General features: G+C 33.1%; 2 protein-coding genes across 2 annotated transcripts in view; both read right to left on the bottom strand.

Annotated features, from left to right (window-relative positions):
• Positions 1-1,609, bottom strand: part of LOC105625759 (trypsin alpha-3-like) — a 58,287-nt gene extending 56,678 nt beyond the window's left edge. The window contains exon 1 of the mRNA XM_012207079.1: positions 1,525-1,609. Within this exon, the coding sequence (XP_012062469.1) occupies positions 1,525-1,609 (85 nt within the window). The remainder of the gene's footprint in view (positions 1-1,524) is intronic.
• A 1,493-nt stretch (positions 1,610-3,102) lies between these two features.
• On the bottom strand, positions 3,103-7,272 carry LOC105625574. The gene is made up of 3 exons (XM_012206897.1): positions 7,243-7,272; positions 6,111-6,505; positions 3,103-3,811 (listed from the first exon to the last, which is right to left on the bottom strand). The coding sequence occupies exons 1-3, from the start codon at positions 7,270-7,272 to the stop codon at positions 3,103-3,105; spliced, it is 1,134 nt and encodes a 377-aa protein (XP_012062287.1).
• Between the last annotated feature and the right edge of the window lie 10,241 nt (positions 7,273-17,513).

The following is a 17,513-nucleotide window of genomic DNA, read 5'->3' as shown; positions in this document are numbered from 1 at the left end:
ACGTAGTAGTATAGAGAGAGAGAGAGAGAGAGAGGAGAGAGAGGTCGGATACTTTCTTGATATCACATAATTTTTACAATAATAATTTTTTCGATAAGACAAATTTCTATTTTGGTTTTACTTCCTAATCTGCTTTTAAAAAAAATATACAATTGCATAAAAATCCGATATTTAATTATAATATAAGAGATACTTTAGATCTACCGAGTCATTTATCTAGAAATTTTTTAATTAATTTGAAGTTAATTTTTTTTCAACAAAAGCATTGAGAGACCATTAGCTTTTAAGTTGCGCAGTTCAAAAGATTTGTTGAAAATTAAGTTAAGAGCGTGGCAAATATAGTAATAAAATTTTATCCTTTATTAAATTTTAAATCCACCTGATTCTCTTTTTCTCTTTTTCTTGAAGGCTTGCAATTTGAATTTACATTAATTGGTTACAAAAGTATTTAATATTAAAAATCGAAAGATAATAATTTTTTAATTCTTTCTTTTCTTTTAGAAAAATTTGATTTTAAACTACAATAAAATTATGTAACAAATTAAAAGATAAATTGTTAAATTTTTAGAATGTACATAGTGACAATGAAATGTGTTATATTCCTATCGTTTTATTCTTAAATATTACGTCCTAAAAACTTATAGCTGAAAAAATGTTAAAGATCCGAGATCTTATATAAAGTCTCGTGCCTACATCTAGTCTGCAATGTTGTCTTAATTAAAGTTGGCTGACTTCTTGTTGCGTCTTTCGCGCCACTCATCAGGCTCGTCCCCAGGGGTGCAATTTACTCGCATCTTCTCCTTTCATCCCTTCACTCAATCCCACGGAGCAGCCGGTTTTAACTTGTCGTGTCTGCATTTATTCCACCTAGCTTCTTAAATACATGGTGACGAGGTGCCGTCTTATTTTACATCATCTAACGCTGATCGGCTTATTAATTTATGCGAGAGAGGTTTTAATGAGGAAAAAAGGCCATTAACTTTCGTCTGATAATCGCCCCTTATCCATCATCAACTTTTCCTTTCGCGTTGCTGTTTTACATAGAAATAACAAATATGTATATTAATACGGTGTCATGCGATTTTTTGATTTATTGAAGTAGAAAGCGGACATCTTTTTTTATTATAAATTTAATATGTTTCCTTAATTGTTTTTATTTATTACGAAAAAAATATGAGATCGCACGTGAAAGTATTTACATTCTAAGAAACAACGAAGCAAAGCCGAACACGCATAAAACAAATTTAAATTTTTTATAATATACAATCGCGCGAAATAAATTTATGTGCATAAATTAGAAGTAGCAGATGTTTCAAAATAAAATCAGTTACAATAAAGTATCGTCTTTAAGGTGCGCAATCTCTTTGTAAATTGTTTAATTAAAAATCAGCAAATAATCCGAAATGCAATTAGAGAAGGTAAAGGGAAGCTATCGTGGAGTTAGGCATTGTCTTGAATAAGAATCACCCCGATTGTTTCTGAGCATAATTTGAAATGGCATTCCCTTTTTGTACGATTATAAACCTAAGTCTGATGTAGTATCCTCTTTAAGACATTCGCTGGTCAAAGGTCCTTCTTGGTCTTTACTATGTAAAAACAGTCCCTGCATCCCTTTGTCCGTCGGAACAGTATCGAACGTTAAAGTTCTGTCCAAACGAGATGACAGGCCGCTCGCATTGTATACGGACAAGAATTTCTTCGCGACACGATCCGTTCGATATTTATTTAGTAGAAACGAAGGCGTACTTCACCCATGGGACCGTCTCAGATTTTCATAGCGTAAGAAATAGATTTCAACCTTCGTTTTCACAGTGTTGCTGATTTTTCAATATGATTTTCTATAAATGTACATAATAATCTAACGTAAATTATTTTTGTTTCTAAACTTGACAATAATTTTTGACAAAGAATGCCCATTCAAAATCGTTCAAATGTTACAAATATCTGTAAAAAAAATTATCTAATTTTTCTTTAACTCTTCGGAGCCACTCTTAATATGCCGTATCCGAGTTTACTTTTACTCTGCTATATGCTATAATTTTTATTAATGAAACTACTACTTTTCTTATTATTGTGAAACTTCTTGTGTTTAGCATTTTAATTGTTACAATATGTTCATTTTTATAGCAATACTTTTTATAACACTAGTGTGGTAAATATGTGATAATATGATATATGTAGAAAATGATACATGTGGTTAACTATTATACGAATAAAATGACTACAAATAAAATGGATAAAATGCGCAATTTGTCTTTGATATTGATATATTTTATTGACTTCGAGACATCAGGATACCATCTATAATCGCGCATCGAGACAGAATTGCGCGTCATCCTTTGCCTATGCCGACGTTATAAATGGGATGTTATAAACGTGTAAGTGTCGTTTCGTCGAGCGATAGTGATGCGGTCGTGGGCGTACAGGGAGACCCACCATTAGCCTGCAGGTGTTGGATATCCCAGCCACGCCATCACTCCCTCATTCCGGACGATCATGCTCAAGATGATCCCCGGAACGACAGGCGGAAGTCTCGCTATCTCGCGCGGGAACGGAGAGTGGCGGAGAGAGTAAATAATCCTCTTCTGTATTATCCCTGCGAGTTCCTGGAAATCGTTAATGCGTTCACAAAATTGCTCCGCATCTTCGCGTCGTCGATGATCGGATTCACTTTGTTGTTTTTAATCATTGTTATCTCGCGGCTTGTTATCTATTAATAGAATTGTCGATTCTATTTGTATCTATTGGTATCGACACTTTAGTTGTTCAGCGCTATAGAAGAGAGGAATGTACGCGTTTCCAACTAGCATTCCATTTAATTCAACAATTATGAGAAGAAACAATCAGTTTCCACGTCTTTGTGTTACGCCATTCAGAGATTGAGAATGATTGAGTATGTTGATCAATATCTCTGAAAAGACAAATCACAATTCAAAAAAAGATATTTTGTAATCTTGCTCTGATAAACATTAGCGTGTTGCGAGAATTACACTTTGTTGAATATGGTATTATTAGTTTAATTCGATATAATTAATGATAGGCAAAACATTGTAGTTGTACTCATGAGAGTATCTTAAGATTGGCTTAAATATAGCGCTGCATTCATGGCAATTCCTTCCTGTAATTACATTTATCCTCGTGAACTTGCTTATGATAACGTTTCGGTCTGACTCGGCAGCCATATTCGGACCACCTGCATTCTACTTGCTCGTTAGGGTCTAATTCTGGTTGCGCGGAATAATCGAATCTGTTCAAGTTTCCTTGATAGCTCTTGTAGTTGCATTTCTGTTCGTGTATATACTTTCGTCTCCTCGGAATATTCACCATGCAACCATACTGCTTAAACTTGCATTGCACCAATTCTTCAGGATCGCCGCCATAATTGTTATCGATGATCGTCGAGAATGTGAAGCCATCACTCATATCGTTCGTATTCTGAAATACGTTTCCTTCATGGTTCTTGTAGTTGCATTTCTGCTCGTGTATGTACTTTCGTCTCCTCGGAATATTCACCATGCAACCATATTGCTTAAACTTGCATTGCACCAATTCTTCAGGATCGCCGCCATAATCGTTATCGGCGATTGTCGCAGATGCGAAATCATCGCTCACATCGTTCACAGTTTGAAACATGTCCTTGCTTTTATAGATGCAATACTGTTCATGAATGCTGCGTCTCCACGGCACTGTTCGTACCTTGCATCCTGCTGCAGAGTACGAACAATCTACATGGCAATCTGACAAATCATCATGGCCATGATGAAGATCGGTTGGCATGTGTTTCTCCTCCAAGTACGGTCGAAACTGACACCTGAAATTATGATTTGGTATCTTAACATTCATCTAGCAAACCCAACTAACAGAACCATAATTAATTGCTAGTTACAATTTCCTGTTCAACAATATATAACTGTGACTCGTGTGTTAGAGAAAGTTTTGATTATAATATATTATATATTGTGTTATATTAGAGTAGTGATGCATAATTTGTAGCTCGCTAATTAATTTTTTGCGATCCTCTGTGTCTGCTCATAGTCGAAAATATAAAATTATAATTTTTTATTTTAGGCAATGTATTAAAATAATAACATTTTTTTGCGTAACAGTTTAACATTTTCATTTTTTAGGTATATTTAAAAAAATCTTTAAGAATTTATATTTGAAAATGTAACTTATATTTAATAAATAAATGACATCTTTGTCAAAAATATTTGATTTTTACAAATTATCTTTACTTTTTGTTTCTTTATTGATGAGATAAAATTCAAAATTAATCATTCTCATTAGGAATGCACCGGATAGTAACATTATTAGATACCGGATATTAGATATCCGGGCAAAATATAACATCAAATATTTGGAATCCGATCGAATATCCGAGAAGACAATTTCTTCGAGTCGAATATCCGAGAGTCTTCTAAAAAAAAAAAATCTATAGGGAAACAGATTGTGATAATTTTGCAACAATGTATAAGATATTATAGCACCATGAATATGCATATTTATTTGGAGAACATGTTATTTGTATAAGAATCAACAATTTTATAATCATCATATCAAATTTCAACCGGATATCTCCTCGGATGATATCCGGCTATCCGGTCGATAGTAAAAAAACTGTTGGATAATACCGGATATTCGGCATATTCCCTAGTTCTCATAATTATTTTTATGCAAAGTGTACGATCATGTACAATCATCAAAATAAATAAAACTGGAATAAAGAAACAGATATACATTGTATCTTAATATTTTAATAAAGAAATTATACATATAATATAATAATTATATATAATAAAATTATATATAATAAAATTATATGAGTATAGTGAATTATATTATGCCAAATAGACATTATGCGGCCTGCAAGATTTTGATATTTCTTAAAATGGCCCTCAGATTAAGGATGTACTGGCGTTAATGTTCTAACATTGACAATAACTCGAAAATTTAATAAATTGGTGCTATTTATTATCTAAAGACATATGTCTTCAGATAAAACCTGATTCTCTATCTAGTTTACAAGCTATCCAATTAAATTTTACATGAGTTCTTATATGGAATATTCCTGATGGAAATAAATCGTTGAAATCCCTGAAAATCGCTGAAAATCGCTGAAATTTATATCAGTTGACTTATTTTAGTATAATTCATACTGAAATATGAGTTAATTGATATAGATTTTAGCAATTTTCAGCGCTTTATTTTAATCGAGCAGCAGCATATTCCCACTTATATCAACAAAATTATAAAGAAGCAACATTGCAATTTCTAACTTTATTTGAGAGTAAATAAAACTTTGCAACGTTTCTAAAAAAAATTTATATCGATTTACTAATCTGTCATCAAGATATTAATGCAATATAAAATTTTGAGTTACATAACATATTTCGACTGCTCAAAACGTGGCAACAATGTCAATTATTAATGTTACGAAGGTTAGTTTATATATCTTTTTGATTTTTAATTTGATATCTGATATATATTAAATATTATTAATATGCGGCACGTCTTTTGTTTCTTACAGTTGATTTCAAGGAAAATTTACGTCCAAAAGTTTTTTATCGAATATAAATAATATCAATTAATATAATTTGGCATTATAAATGAATATACGAATATATTCATTTATAATGCCAAATTATATTAATTGACATTATTTAAGTTCTACACACAATACGGCGCATATTTTAATTTATAAAAATATAGAATTTCATCAATTTCAAATTTGAGGAACTTTTGTCTGGATTGTATAGAGAATATCCTTAAAAAGATTGCGCATCACTATTAGAATATTAATGTTTGCTAGGAATGAACCAGAGCTCTAGATATTAACAAGAATAGCGGAATCTTTTGATTAATGATTACCGATAATCACATTTCGCTATTGACTCTTTCCTTTTCAATCATCATTCTAATTTATCATCCAATGAGCGTTCAGTAATTTCTTAATATAGTTGATTTCTAGATTAAGTTAAAGATGATGAGTGTTTGCGCTACTCTTGTTAATATCTATAGAACTCTAAAAATGGATGCAATTCATGCAAAATACGATTGACAATTGAAGATTACAAATTGATAACGACGATAAGAACAGCTTTTATTTTCACCTCGATTCATGAAGCATTCGCAAGTGCTCTGGTATTTTAACCCAGCATCCTAGATAAGAATACGAGCAGGGTTCGAGACGCTGATTTTCAGAAGGCACGAATGGTTCCCAAACTTTCCTTTCGTAGTCCAGAAAATCATTCATCGATGGCGCGCTAGGATTATAATCGTCATAACGCGACGGCTGGGATATGTTCTTCTGTGACGACAGGATCTCCACATCCAACGGTGCCGCGCACGTGAAGCAATTGTAATAATAAGGCTTGCAACGGTGACATACGGTGTGTCCGTTAATGCACGAGTATCTGGACATTAGTTCCATCTCCATGAAGCAAATGGGACAAAGGCCCTCGGTCTTGAAGCGCTCGTAGAGATTCGGATACAGAGTATCCATGATCTATCGAGGAGACGGTTATTTAGTGCTATAGTCCTTCGGTTGTCCTTCTTATCGGTCTTTCGGACTGAGATTGAGACGAATCTACTTCTCAGCTGAGTACAAGCAAAGCCAAAGAAAAAACCGGCTGCTCGTTCTACTCCTACCGCGAGAAGATGAAGAGAAATTACTCTGTGCTCTTTCACTCGCGTAGAAGAGCAAACCAAGTTGTTCTTTTGCTATGAAGATTTATGTGCAATTCAATATAGAATAATGGAGGACTTAAGAGAGGCGAACTAGGGTTACGGCTAAAGTGCAAACAGGATTAGGACGAATGCGCGGCGCTAGTGTGCTCGTTCAGAGATATGACCTGTGATTATTTAATCAAGTGCGCTTTGAATTTTGTACCTGATAACGATCACGAAAAAACATTATTGATTCTCCGATATTTAACTGATATCTATCCATACGAATGATCGACGACTTTTATAAAGGTTTATTTCAAATATTTAATCGTAAAGCGAATCTTAAAAATTATAGAGAGATCATTAATTCTTTTTAGTTATTATTATTGTACATATTTTCATTCCATATTTTCATATCATACGCCAATATTTATTATACAATTCGACTTTTTTAGTTGAATTTTTATTAATGATATTACTTACTTTATTTAGCTATTTTCCACACGAGATGGAAAACAGAGGCAAGAATAACGCGTGATGGGGAACAGGAAAAAAAATAGCCGGAGCGACACGTACACTTCCGAAAGCACGGGCACCGTGTGTCATCGTCAGCCTGTCACCGTTCCCTTATCTGCCGAGACCGATAGCGCGACTTTATCTGATAAAACGTTCCGCTCATGATAGAGAACTGCTTCCACGTTTTGCTACGCCAGATAAAACGCTCGCGCTCGGGCGAGATACAATAAGGCAGGAGAGGAAAAAAATGCTTGCTCTCGTTGCTACGCGCTTCGCGTCACCAAATGGTAACCGCCTCTGGTATTTATTATGCTCGTTACATATGCAGATAAAAAATTGAGAATATAAGGCGGGCGTGCTTTTTCGCCGGCGGGTCGTTTTGCACGTGCCGTGCTTGGAATTAATTAACGATTATTCATATATCTCCATGATATTGCAGAGCGTTGCAAAGATTTCTCGCGATTTCTCTTCACGCACGAATTCCTCGATCAAATCAGAATTGATATTTTTCTCTTATAAATTCTCGTCGCAGAGGATTTTCCGCCAGAAAAAAATCTTTGAATTATTTGCTGACTCTATGGATAAAATAAAAAATACAGAAAAATCCGATCTCATATGTATACGATTGAAAAAAATATCACACTTCTCTGCCAGACGAGTCAACGTATGATAGAATAGCATCGTTTCGTATAGCATCACGTAAGCGTTAATTGATGACAGCTAATTATGTATGAAAAATTGGCAACACACGCAAACGTAATTATGATTGCGTCGTACATGTACGCACTCATGTCACATATCGTATTACGTTCGCTTTGGCGATGTACAATCTCTAAATTAAATCTGCGATCACATGTCACATCGTTATATATCACTGTGAAAATTTCTGCTGGCCTCGCGTTATTTAATCTTGGATACGATGAACCTGGAAGCGTTATCTGCGCGACAGTAATATAGCTTGCAAACGATATTCAGCAAGTACGGAGATACCTAGTAGTTATATGGAAATGTATTTTCTCGATTTAATGAATATAATTTCGATGGCTAATCGAATGCCGCAACCACTCTATTAGGGAAGTATTGTCGAATTAATTAATCGAACGGTTAACGTAATGTCGAAATTCGATCATTATCGTCGGCGGAGGTATATATTGATCGTAGATGATGAATTTTTAATTGTTTCATTGGATTACATCATATTGTTAGTCAAATCGCGATTTTGATAGACGAGAATAAAAAAGCCTGGATAAATCATAAAATTTAAAAATCGTAAATATAATTGCAAATTATATTTAACGATGAGAAATGAGAAGTTGCTGGAAAACAGGAAGAATTGGATTGTCTGGTCTTTTGTAAACATCACGCGTGAATATCCGCGAATAACGAAAGCAGATACTTTCGCGTGATATTTCACACCGGTTCCCTTAACGACCGTCCCTCATTTAAATCCCCGCGCGTACGACGCATCAAAGATACGACTGAACGACCCTGCCTACCACGAGGGTAATACTCGCTGACCATAAGTCACTTATGTAAATCTACGAGATGGAAACACGCGTTGGGCAACGGTGACGGCGTGCTGACTACGAGGAACCCCAAATTCAATGCAACATTCAACGTTCTGTTACGATTTACAAGTTTTTTAAAATTTACAAGCTCTTACGTAAACACTTTGTCTTTGTAACTTTTAAAGAATTGTTGATAGAAATTGTTGAATAGGTACAATACTCGCCATAAATTTGGAAACACTCTACGTTTTACAGGAAAATCATTATATGATAGCAATCTACACATTGAAAAAAAATATAGTCAATTTTAATAAATATTTAAAATACTACCAACTAAATATTTGTTAAATATAAAGATATATTTATATATTTGATACAAGAAATGTTAATTTGATTTAATAATCATTTTTTTGTACTGAACAATATTCATTTACTGTAAGTAAATGTTTAGTTGGCATTATTGAAAACTAAATATTTATTAAAATTAACTATATTTTTTCCTCAATGTACATGTTTTTGGTTTAAATACATCATATGATGTATTTAAACCTAAATGACGATAAACATTTTTATCTAGAACATCTATAACAGGATTTCCTTGGAGTAAAGCTATCAACGCAAAAAATTCAATGTGAGTAAAATTTCATGGACTGTAAAGTATTGATAAGCGTCGCTCGTATCAACACTTTACAGTCTCCGAAATTTTATCCATATTGATTTTTTTATCTCGATGGCTTTGCTCCGAAGCTTAAATACGTCTAATTTATAAGTTTGTACATGCCAAAAAGATGGCGGATAATTATTTCACAGCATTGAACACTCAAAGTTGAATTTCGCACTTTGGTATTGTCACTTTTGTCGTACTTGCTTGCGTATATACAGGTCGTTTAATTGTAATTTAATTGTTTCCATAAAAGTGATAAACTATTTGATCGCAAGTTGATTTCAGACTCCGTAAAAATTGTAAAATGAAGAATTAGATTTCGTATGAATCACGTTTTAATTAAAATTCTATATTTGAATATCATATTATTATACAGGGTGTCTCCTCTAATTTAATCATTTAAAATATTTTCGTTATTTTTAATGATACGAGAAAATACCAAAGAAAAAAGTTTGATTCGAAAGGGCGCATATTATAAGCAAAAAATTTTTTTCAAGATCATATTTTTCGAAACTTCACTTTTGATGACAAAGTCATCACTCGTAAACTATTAATAACTTATAAGTTTTTTATAATCCTTAATACTTTTATGAACAGAATAATGAGATGAATCAATTGATTGAAATAAAAACACTAACGCTTATTTAAAAAATCTATTTTGCATACATACTTTTTTTAAAATAACTATGTATTTTCTTTCCACATTATGAGTTATTTAACATTTTATGTCAATATATGTCAGAATAAGATAAAATATTTTGTAAATTATTGATTTTTTTATTCACTATTTTAATATCATTTTATTCAGAATAATTAGGGGAATGATATTGTGTATAAAAAAAAATCATACAATTCCATTTAAAAAAGTGGAGTTGACCTTAAAGTCTCAAAAAAAAATGATTTTGAGAAACAACTTTCTCCTTTGGTATTTTCTCCTATCATTCAAAACAAGGAGATATTTTAGGGAGATCAAGTTAGAGGACATACCCTGTAGATAACGTATATATTTTATTATGTATTTTCCTTAAATTGCACACTTTTATAATGTGTTTCTAATCTCATAGAGTAATAATATTTTTTAGCTATTCTTTTTTAATTTATTTCTCATATCTTCATAAATTAATGCACTCGCGAGCCGCGGAAAGATCTAAAGGAACTGTTTAATAATTTTCCTTGCGCCACTCAATTCACCCTCTAACGTACCGAGAAAGGGAGAGAGGAAGGAGGAGAGGACTCTGGAGTACAGATACGGTACCGAGAAACGGGACGAAATAAGCCGGCGACGGCAGCTTGGTATTCGAGCACCCCGAGCCCCCTTTCCCAAGACGTCAATTTACTCTTATTGCCTTTTTCATAGCGATATTGCGCCATCAAATTTTTCTGGAAAATCTCCGCTCGCGATATTCGCGTGATTTCGTCCACCGCGTCGTAAATGGTTTTGCGTATGGTCGCCCTATTCATGCTACATGATTATTTATGCAGCCAACTTTGAGGTCAGGTTTGAGACAGCTTGTTACGTTGATGAAAAGCATTATCATCATCTGGGCAAAGTAGGGCTGAATGTCAGGGCCAATGGAATATCTTGCGGTTTTTATTCGCTTTTCGGCTCACGTTTCTACTTCAAGGATATACATTAATGTTACATGCATTTTATATACAATACATAAATTATAAATATGTATTAATAATAAAGTAGAACGGAATTATTCCGTCAGTTTCAATTTTAAAGTAATAAAATTTACGATTGCAAACAATATCTCTTTGCAGTGTACAATTGTTCTTTGAGAATACAAGTACAATTTTTAAATAATCAACGTGTACTGTTCAGAAACATAAACGTTATTGCGAGAAATGGACGAAAAAGCTCCACTTTGCCCTATATTATTAATATTAAGCCTTCAACATTTAAAACTGTGGTTTCGATTAATTATACGGTTTCGATGCCTGTGCTGTAATGGTCGTTCCTGAAACTGCTGATTTATCTTTCGTATATCCTCCACAATGTTAAAGCTATCCGCACATTAGCCTCCTAATCTCCAATCACCCCAAAAGGTCGTGCAGCGAATTTTAGCGAGCAGTAAAGCATTCCTGATCAATAAAGGAGACTAACGGTCGTTGTGCAGCTTAATCTCGCGACTGGCTTTGTGATTGATTCAAGCATATTTCCAACTTTTACGCAGAGCATGATCGATCTCACTCGAAATCCCATCAACAATATAGCCATAATAAACTTGGTTAGCTCTTTACACGAAGAAATTATTGAACTCTTAAGATAGTAATAAAAATCAGAATAAATTGCTTCCCAATTGAATCAAATGCAGACGTTGGCGAATATTTTTTGGTGGTTGATCGCGTTTCGAATTGAACTTTTCAATATCCAATAACATATCCACCTTTGTAGCACAAAGCAATGCGCAATCAGTCAGTCGAAACAAATTCCCTTGCTTATAAACACCGCTTTTTCTTCCCGAATATCCGACTATGTGCGTGAGGGCGGATTCGAACCGTGCAATATGTCGCATAATTCGACCATTCCTCATACTACCTTTATGTGAATTCGAAGGGAACAGACTTCAGCATGTGTAGACACGCATGTATCGCTTGTAGTTTCATAAATACGCGGAATACACACAGCTCCCTTTATACGTAGCTAAAGCGAAGTCACGGAATGTAAAATCGATTCGGAAGATATCAGCATCTTGTTGTTTGACGAGAGGGTAGACGCTTTTCTGGAATTGATGAATGGTTCCGTAAATTGTTGCTATACGCCATTTGTTACGTCAGACAAAATCGACCAGGAAATCTTACAATATTTATTTTCCACCATAATTATTAATATACAAGACGTTCTTGGGTTAAACCGCCAAACTTGAAATATGAATTTAGGGTCTTAAAATAAATAAAATTTTTCTCTAGAAATTTGCTCACAAACGCTTTGTTTAAGAAATATTAACGTCTTAAATTATAAGACAAAGGAATGAAGATAAAGAATAATATCAAAATAACTTTTATGAATAAATCTTATTTATGAAACATAAAATGTATCAAGTATCCATTAATTTGACTTTCATTTATTAAAACGGAATATAATACAAGCATACGAAGAAATTAGAGACGCATAATGTCAGATAGCTACTCGTCTTTTCATCGATAGCTGCAATGCTTGTCTCAAAGCTGAAGGGTATTGTATATATTTTGAATAAAATATTTTATACTTAAATAATTTGAAGGCCATATATATATATATATATATATATATATATATATATATTAGAACAAAATATTTATAATTAAATAACTTAATTATTATAAAAGCAATAAAGGAGATAAAACAATAAAGGAGATTATTTCGAAATTATTCATTCCTCTAATTCTGTAACTCACAGAATATATAGGAATGAATAATGTCGAAATAATCTAGGTTTATCCTCTTTATTGCTTTTATGATAAAGTTAAGTTATGAATTATTAATAAAGTTACAAAACTATGGGAATGAATAATATTGAAATAATTATATTGGAATAATTTAGATTTATCTTTCTCTTATTGCTTTTACAATAATCAAAATTTAATTATTAAACAAAGAAGTCGATATTTCGTTGAACGAAACGTTTGTGAGAAAACTTTTAGAAGAAAATTTGTTTTTAGTTTTTCCTATAAATTTATATTTTACACTCTAAATTTGTAATGAAAATTTTACTGCTAACAAAAGTGAGTAGCAAAGTTGTTTTAAGTATGGATTTTCATTTCGAAGTTAATCTATGTACTCTTACATAAAGGAGTGCTATTTCAATTAATCGAAGTGGTTTAAGCATTAATTGATAATGTATTGCAAGATGCATTGAATGTTATTGCAAGGAGAATTTAGCAACATAGCGCATTGTCGTTTATCATATATTTATCGTTAAATTATATATGTATATACCATTATATCATTAAATCATTATTTTACCATTAGATAGATTAAATTTATAACGTATTAATAATTTTTTCAAAAATTATAATTAAAAATAAGATTAATAAATTGATAGCTCTGTTCAAAATTCGTCTCCGTAAGCTTTATTATCTGGATTTGAAATAAAATTATTTTGTTATTATTCTAATTTCCAAATTCACTCCTTTTTGGAGAAAATTTTTCACTCCAATGGATTTTTCATTCCCATCTTGCAGTAAAATTCATTGGCGCAATTGTCACTGATGCCTGTATTGAAATTTCAATTTAATGCAGTGAAATTTCATTGCTACAGATTTAGAGTGTAAGTTTAGGAACACCTTATATATTTGACACATGTTTACAGATTTGTTTTTATGTTTATAAAATAGAACACAGCGAAACTTTTTGCTGTTGAAATTGCTGTAGCGAACTTTTTTCAAGAAATTAAGCGTTTTCGCGTATTATATATACTGGCGGTTTGTTGTAACATTCTTTGGAGGCAGTTGAAAGCTCGACCTGCTTTCTCGCGCGGCAATCTCGCGTCTCACAAAGGAAACTTTTGTATTCACGAGTATGATAATGTCCCTCCATAAGCCTTCTTCGCACCTGTGCGAATGTTGCGTCACGAGCTTGTAAACGAGTGAATGTACGTGAGTACCTGAGGGATACACGAAGCTTCAAAAATACTACGTCGGCAAGCTGGTTTCAAGATCGTGCAAAGATTCAGGAATAATTTTACATATTTCAGCGCAGCTTGCTGCGACGACGATGAACAACAAAGAAGCTTACCTGTAGTCTATGTTGAGGCGAGCGATGTATGCGCTTTTATTCGAACGTTACTCCGATAAGATTTATACGATCACGTATTTGGCTTGATATCTATTATCTGTCCGCCTTGCATCTTGACAATGTGGTAAGCGGAATCTACAATGTGTTCGCACTTAGGTCATATATGTTCTTGTCAAGCTTGTCAGTCTGACAAATCGATTATATACACTTCATTTGAGATGTAGCTACACAATGAAATTTTAGATTTTACACAATTTTAGATTAATTTTATATTAACGTTTTTGCTTTTAATTCTTTGGCAAATATTTTGAAACTATTGACGTCAATAAAAGTCTAAATTTTACAACGTGTAAAGAAAGAGAAATATTGATAAACAAATCTACATGGAAAAAAAGTAAATTGAGTGATACAGCAAATACCTGTAACTTATTACGCGAATTCAATATAACTAAAAAGATTTGATGGTTTAACATTAAATGCTAATGTTATTCAGCTGTCAACTTTGCTACTTTAACATAGAAAATTGACTCTTTGTATATTACAATTGTAGATTTGTTGAATCAAAATTGAAATTTTCAGCTGTTTTTTTTTCGTGTATATAAGTTTTATAGATTCAAGAGCTATTAGATTGACGACCAGTAATCCAAAAATACTGACATTCCACTATTTTCACTGTAAAAAGTGTAGTGTTTAAAGTGTTTACGTTTAAAATATTTTTGCAAAACAAACGTTCAATAATAAAAGATATTTTAAACGAGTGTTTAATGTTTTAAATCCATTCTAGTGTTTTGTTTATTGAAAAAATTTTAAACTAAAACATTTTGTTTAAAAACTGGAGACAGAAGAAAACATTTTAATATCTTGAAATTAAACACACATGACATTACACTTCTTTTACAAATGTTTATAAAGAGAAAAAGTTCATAAAGAAGAAAATTAATAGAAAATTCTGCGAATCGATAAGATTAGAAAGTCTAGGATATAAGCTGCTTGATGTCGCAGCGCCTACAAACTTGGCGCCACATTTCAAAGCCGAGGATGAAGTCTTGCCAGTAGAGAGCTCCGTTGTCGGGGGCGCGAAGTCGGGGATGCAATCGATTGCGATATATCGCAAGCATCCTCGGTGCCGGGAGGGTGGCGGCGCTTGCGCCCCGGCAAACTCGTGCGGATTGGCCGGCGATGATGTCATACGGTGCTCCCCTAGGTCTCTGATATCATCTGCGGGCTTTTCTGCAGTCCACACCGACCACTCGAGCGGCGTAGCCGTGCCATCGGAGATATTGCCACCTGTGCTTAACATTCACGCAGTGCTATCCGATCTGCGCCGGCCACGAGCCCTGAGTCTGAAGCCCCGTGGCTGCATCCAGCCGGCAGAGAGGTGAGTCCATTTCAGCTACCTTCCGAGATCGTGCTGCTCTTCTCTGTACATTCCCAGACCGAGCTAACGATGCGACGTTTCGTCACCGCACGTACACACCACGACCTATCGGTGTAAACATACGTTCATCTTCCATATCTCTGATCGTATTTCGTTTGATTGACTCAAATTCAATTTTGATCTTCGAGCAGAATTCGAATTATGAATCAACTGTGAGATGCTGGTAATTTTGATCATATCTCGATAAGTGATTTTAAAAAAATTTTTTCCGGGGCCGAAAAGGTTTTACACATTGCTTTCAGAAAATTATAAATTTTTTTAGAGCTACAACGCTATCTATCGCTAGCTTCTACGGTGAAAGCAGCATTCGCGAACACGTGGATGTAGTGGTGCAGTTCTGTTAGAAGAGCGTTTATTTTTGCCGAGGAATTTGCTTGGAAATAATTTTGATGAGTATTCTCTCTTCTCTCTCTCTTTCTGCAACATTGATGAAATTATTAATTTGCTTCGTTAGGAAGCTGCATAGTTCGATAATCTTTAAATAGTATTAGACTGACGTCGAGACATTTCATATTCTTTTTCTTATGTAAATTGATTATAACTTTTTCTTAAACACGACAGAAACATTATATATAAATATGTATTTATATATAAAATAATCAATATCTTTCGTTTGTTAAATTTCATGAAAATCGCCGATTTGCATTGTCACAAAATTTACCTTGTTCGCTCCAGTTCGCATTGTTAAAAATGTGAGCTGATCCTAGATTGAACAATCTTTATTCTCGAAAATGTTGTTAACCACTGGTAAAACAGTGTACGCTGATGAATGTTGAACAAACTCGGATCTCGAGGGGATAATTGCGTTGGCGTGTTACTACAATGCATCCCAGAACGCTAGCTGCGTTCCACTGAAACGTCAATGAGAGTTTGTACGAATATATAGAACAACGATCTACAGAGTTCAACTTCCTCAGTTTTGTGCTCACACGAGCAACTTTGAAGCCTGTTTGCGAGATGTTGCACACTGGCAGGAAACTGCGGTGAGACACCGCATTTATGATTCTCTGTAAATATAGAATGTGTGCACACATCTATGATATGTCGAATTGCCAGTTTTGTGCAAACATTATTCTGAAAAGATTTTCTTTCTTTTTTTTCTGCTCTGTCTCTCATATATCGTTTCACAAAATTATTTATTTACATACCGTGATATAAAGAGAATCCATTTCAATGAACATGACAAAATTAATCGCATATTGTGTAAATAATATATATTTATCAAGTAAAGACAAATACGTTTTTTTTTTAAATACGTTTTAAAAGAAAGAAAAAAAATGATTTAAACAAAGAAAATATTAGAAGGAAATATTTTAATTTTAGGCACAAATAGTGACAATTGATTGTTACAAATAATGTTTATGTTTTTTATAATAATAATTAAAATATCATTTTTATATTATTAAATAAAGAAAAGTATGTTTTTAAAGTTAAAATGAAGTAATATTATATTTGCACGCATTTTATAATTACTTTATGATAATATCTTTTTTAAATATAGATTTTTTTATTTGTTAATAAATTGTCATTGCGCTTGAAATATTATATACTGTGTCCAGAGAAAAACGTAAAAAGTAAAAAAAAATTTCACTGCCTTACTGTAAAAAAAAGTATTTAATTTTAAAATATTAAAATGTTTTATTCTTGTCTCTACCTCTGAAGATATTTTAATTTAACCTTTTTCAAAACACTATGTGTTTGGATTTAAAACACTGCATTTTTTACTTTAAATGTTTAAAAAGAAGAGACAAGAATAAAACGTTTTATTGTCTCAAATTTAAATATTTCTTTTTTGAGTGTATACAGACATATACATGAATTCTATTGGCATATATGTGTGTGTGTGTGTGTGTGTGTGTGTGTGTGTGTGTGTGTGTGTGTGTGTGGTGGTCGTCTATTAGTGGTACGTGTAGTGTCTACGTCGTCGTACTAACTTACTTCGCTACTTATAGTAGTTAGTAGTTGTTCGTACGTACACCTACCGTACCGTTACCTTAG

The sequence above is a fragment of the Atta cephalotes genome (assembly GCF_000143395.1).
Source record: "Atta cephalotes unplaced genomic scaffold scaffold00003, whole genome shotgun sequence".
Classification (NCBI taxonomy): domain Eukaryota; kingdom Metazoa; phylum Arthropoda; class Insecta; order Hymenoptera; family Formicidae; genus Atta; species Atta cephalotes.
This window is presented reverse-complemented; position numbering and strand designations above follow the sequence as displayed.

Bases quoted from the DNA above. Each gene is read 5' to 3' on its own strand.
- LOC105625574 (XM_012206897.1), bottom strand. From the start codon at position 7,272: ATGACACACGGTGCCCGTGCTTTCGGAAGT. The intron at 6,506-7,242 runs GTACGTGTCGCT...TCTCCTCGATAG, and splicing joins GTGCCCGTGCTTTCGGAAGT to ATCATGGATACTCTGTATCC. The intron at 3,812-6,110 runs GTGAAAATAAAA...TCATAATTTCAG, and splicing joins CGAATGCTTCATGAATCGAG to GTGTCAGTTTCGACCGTACT.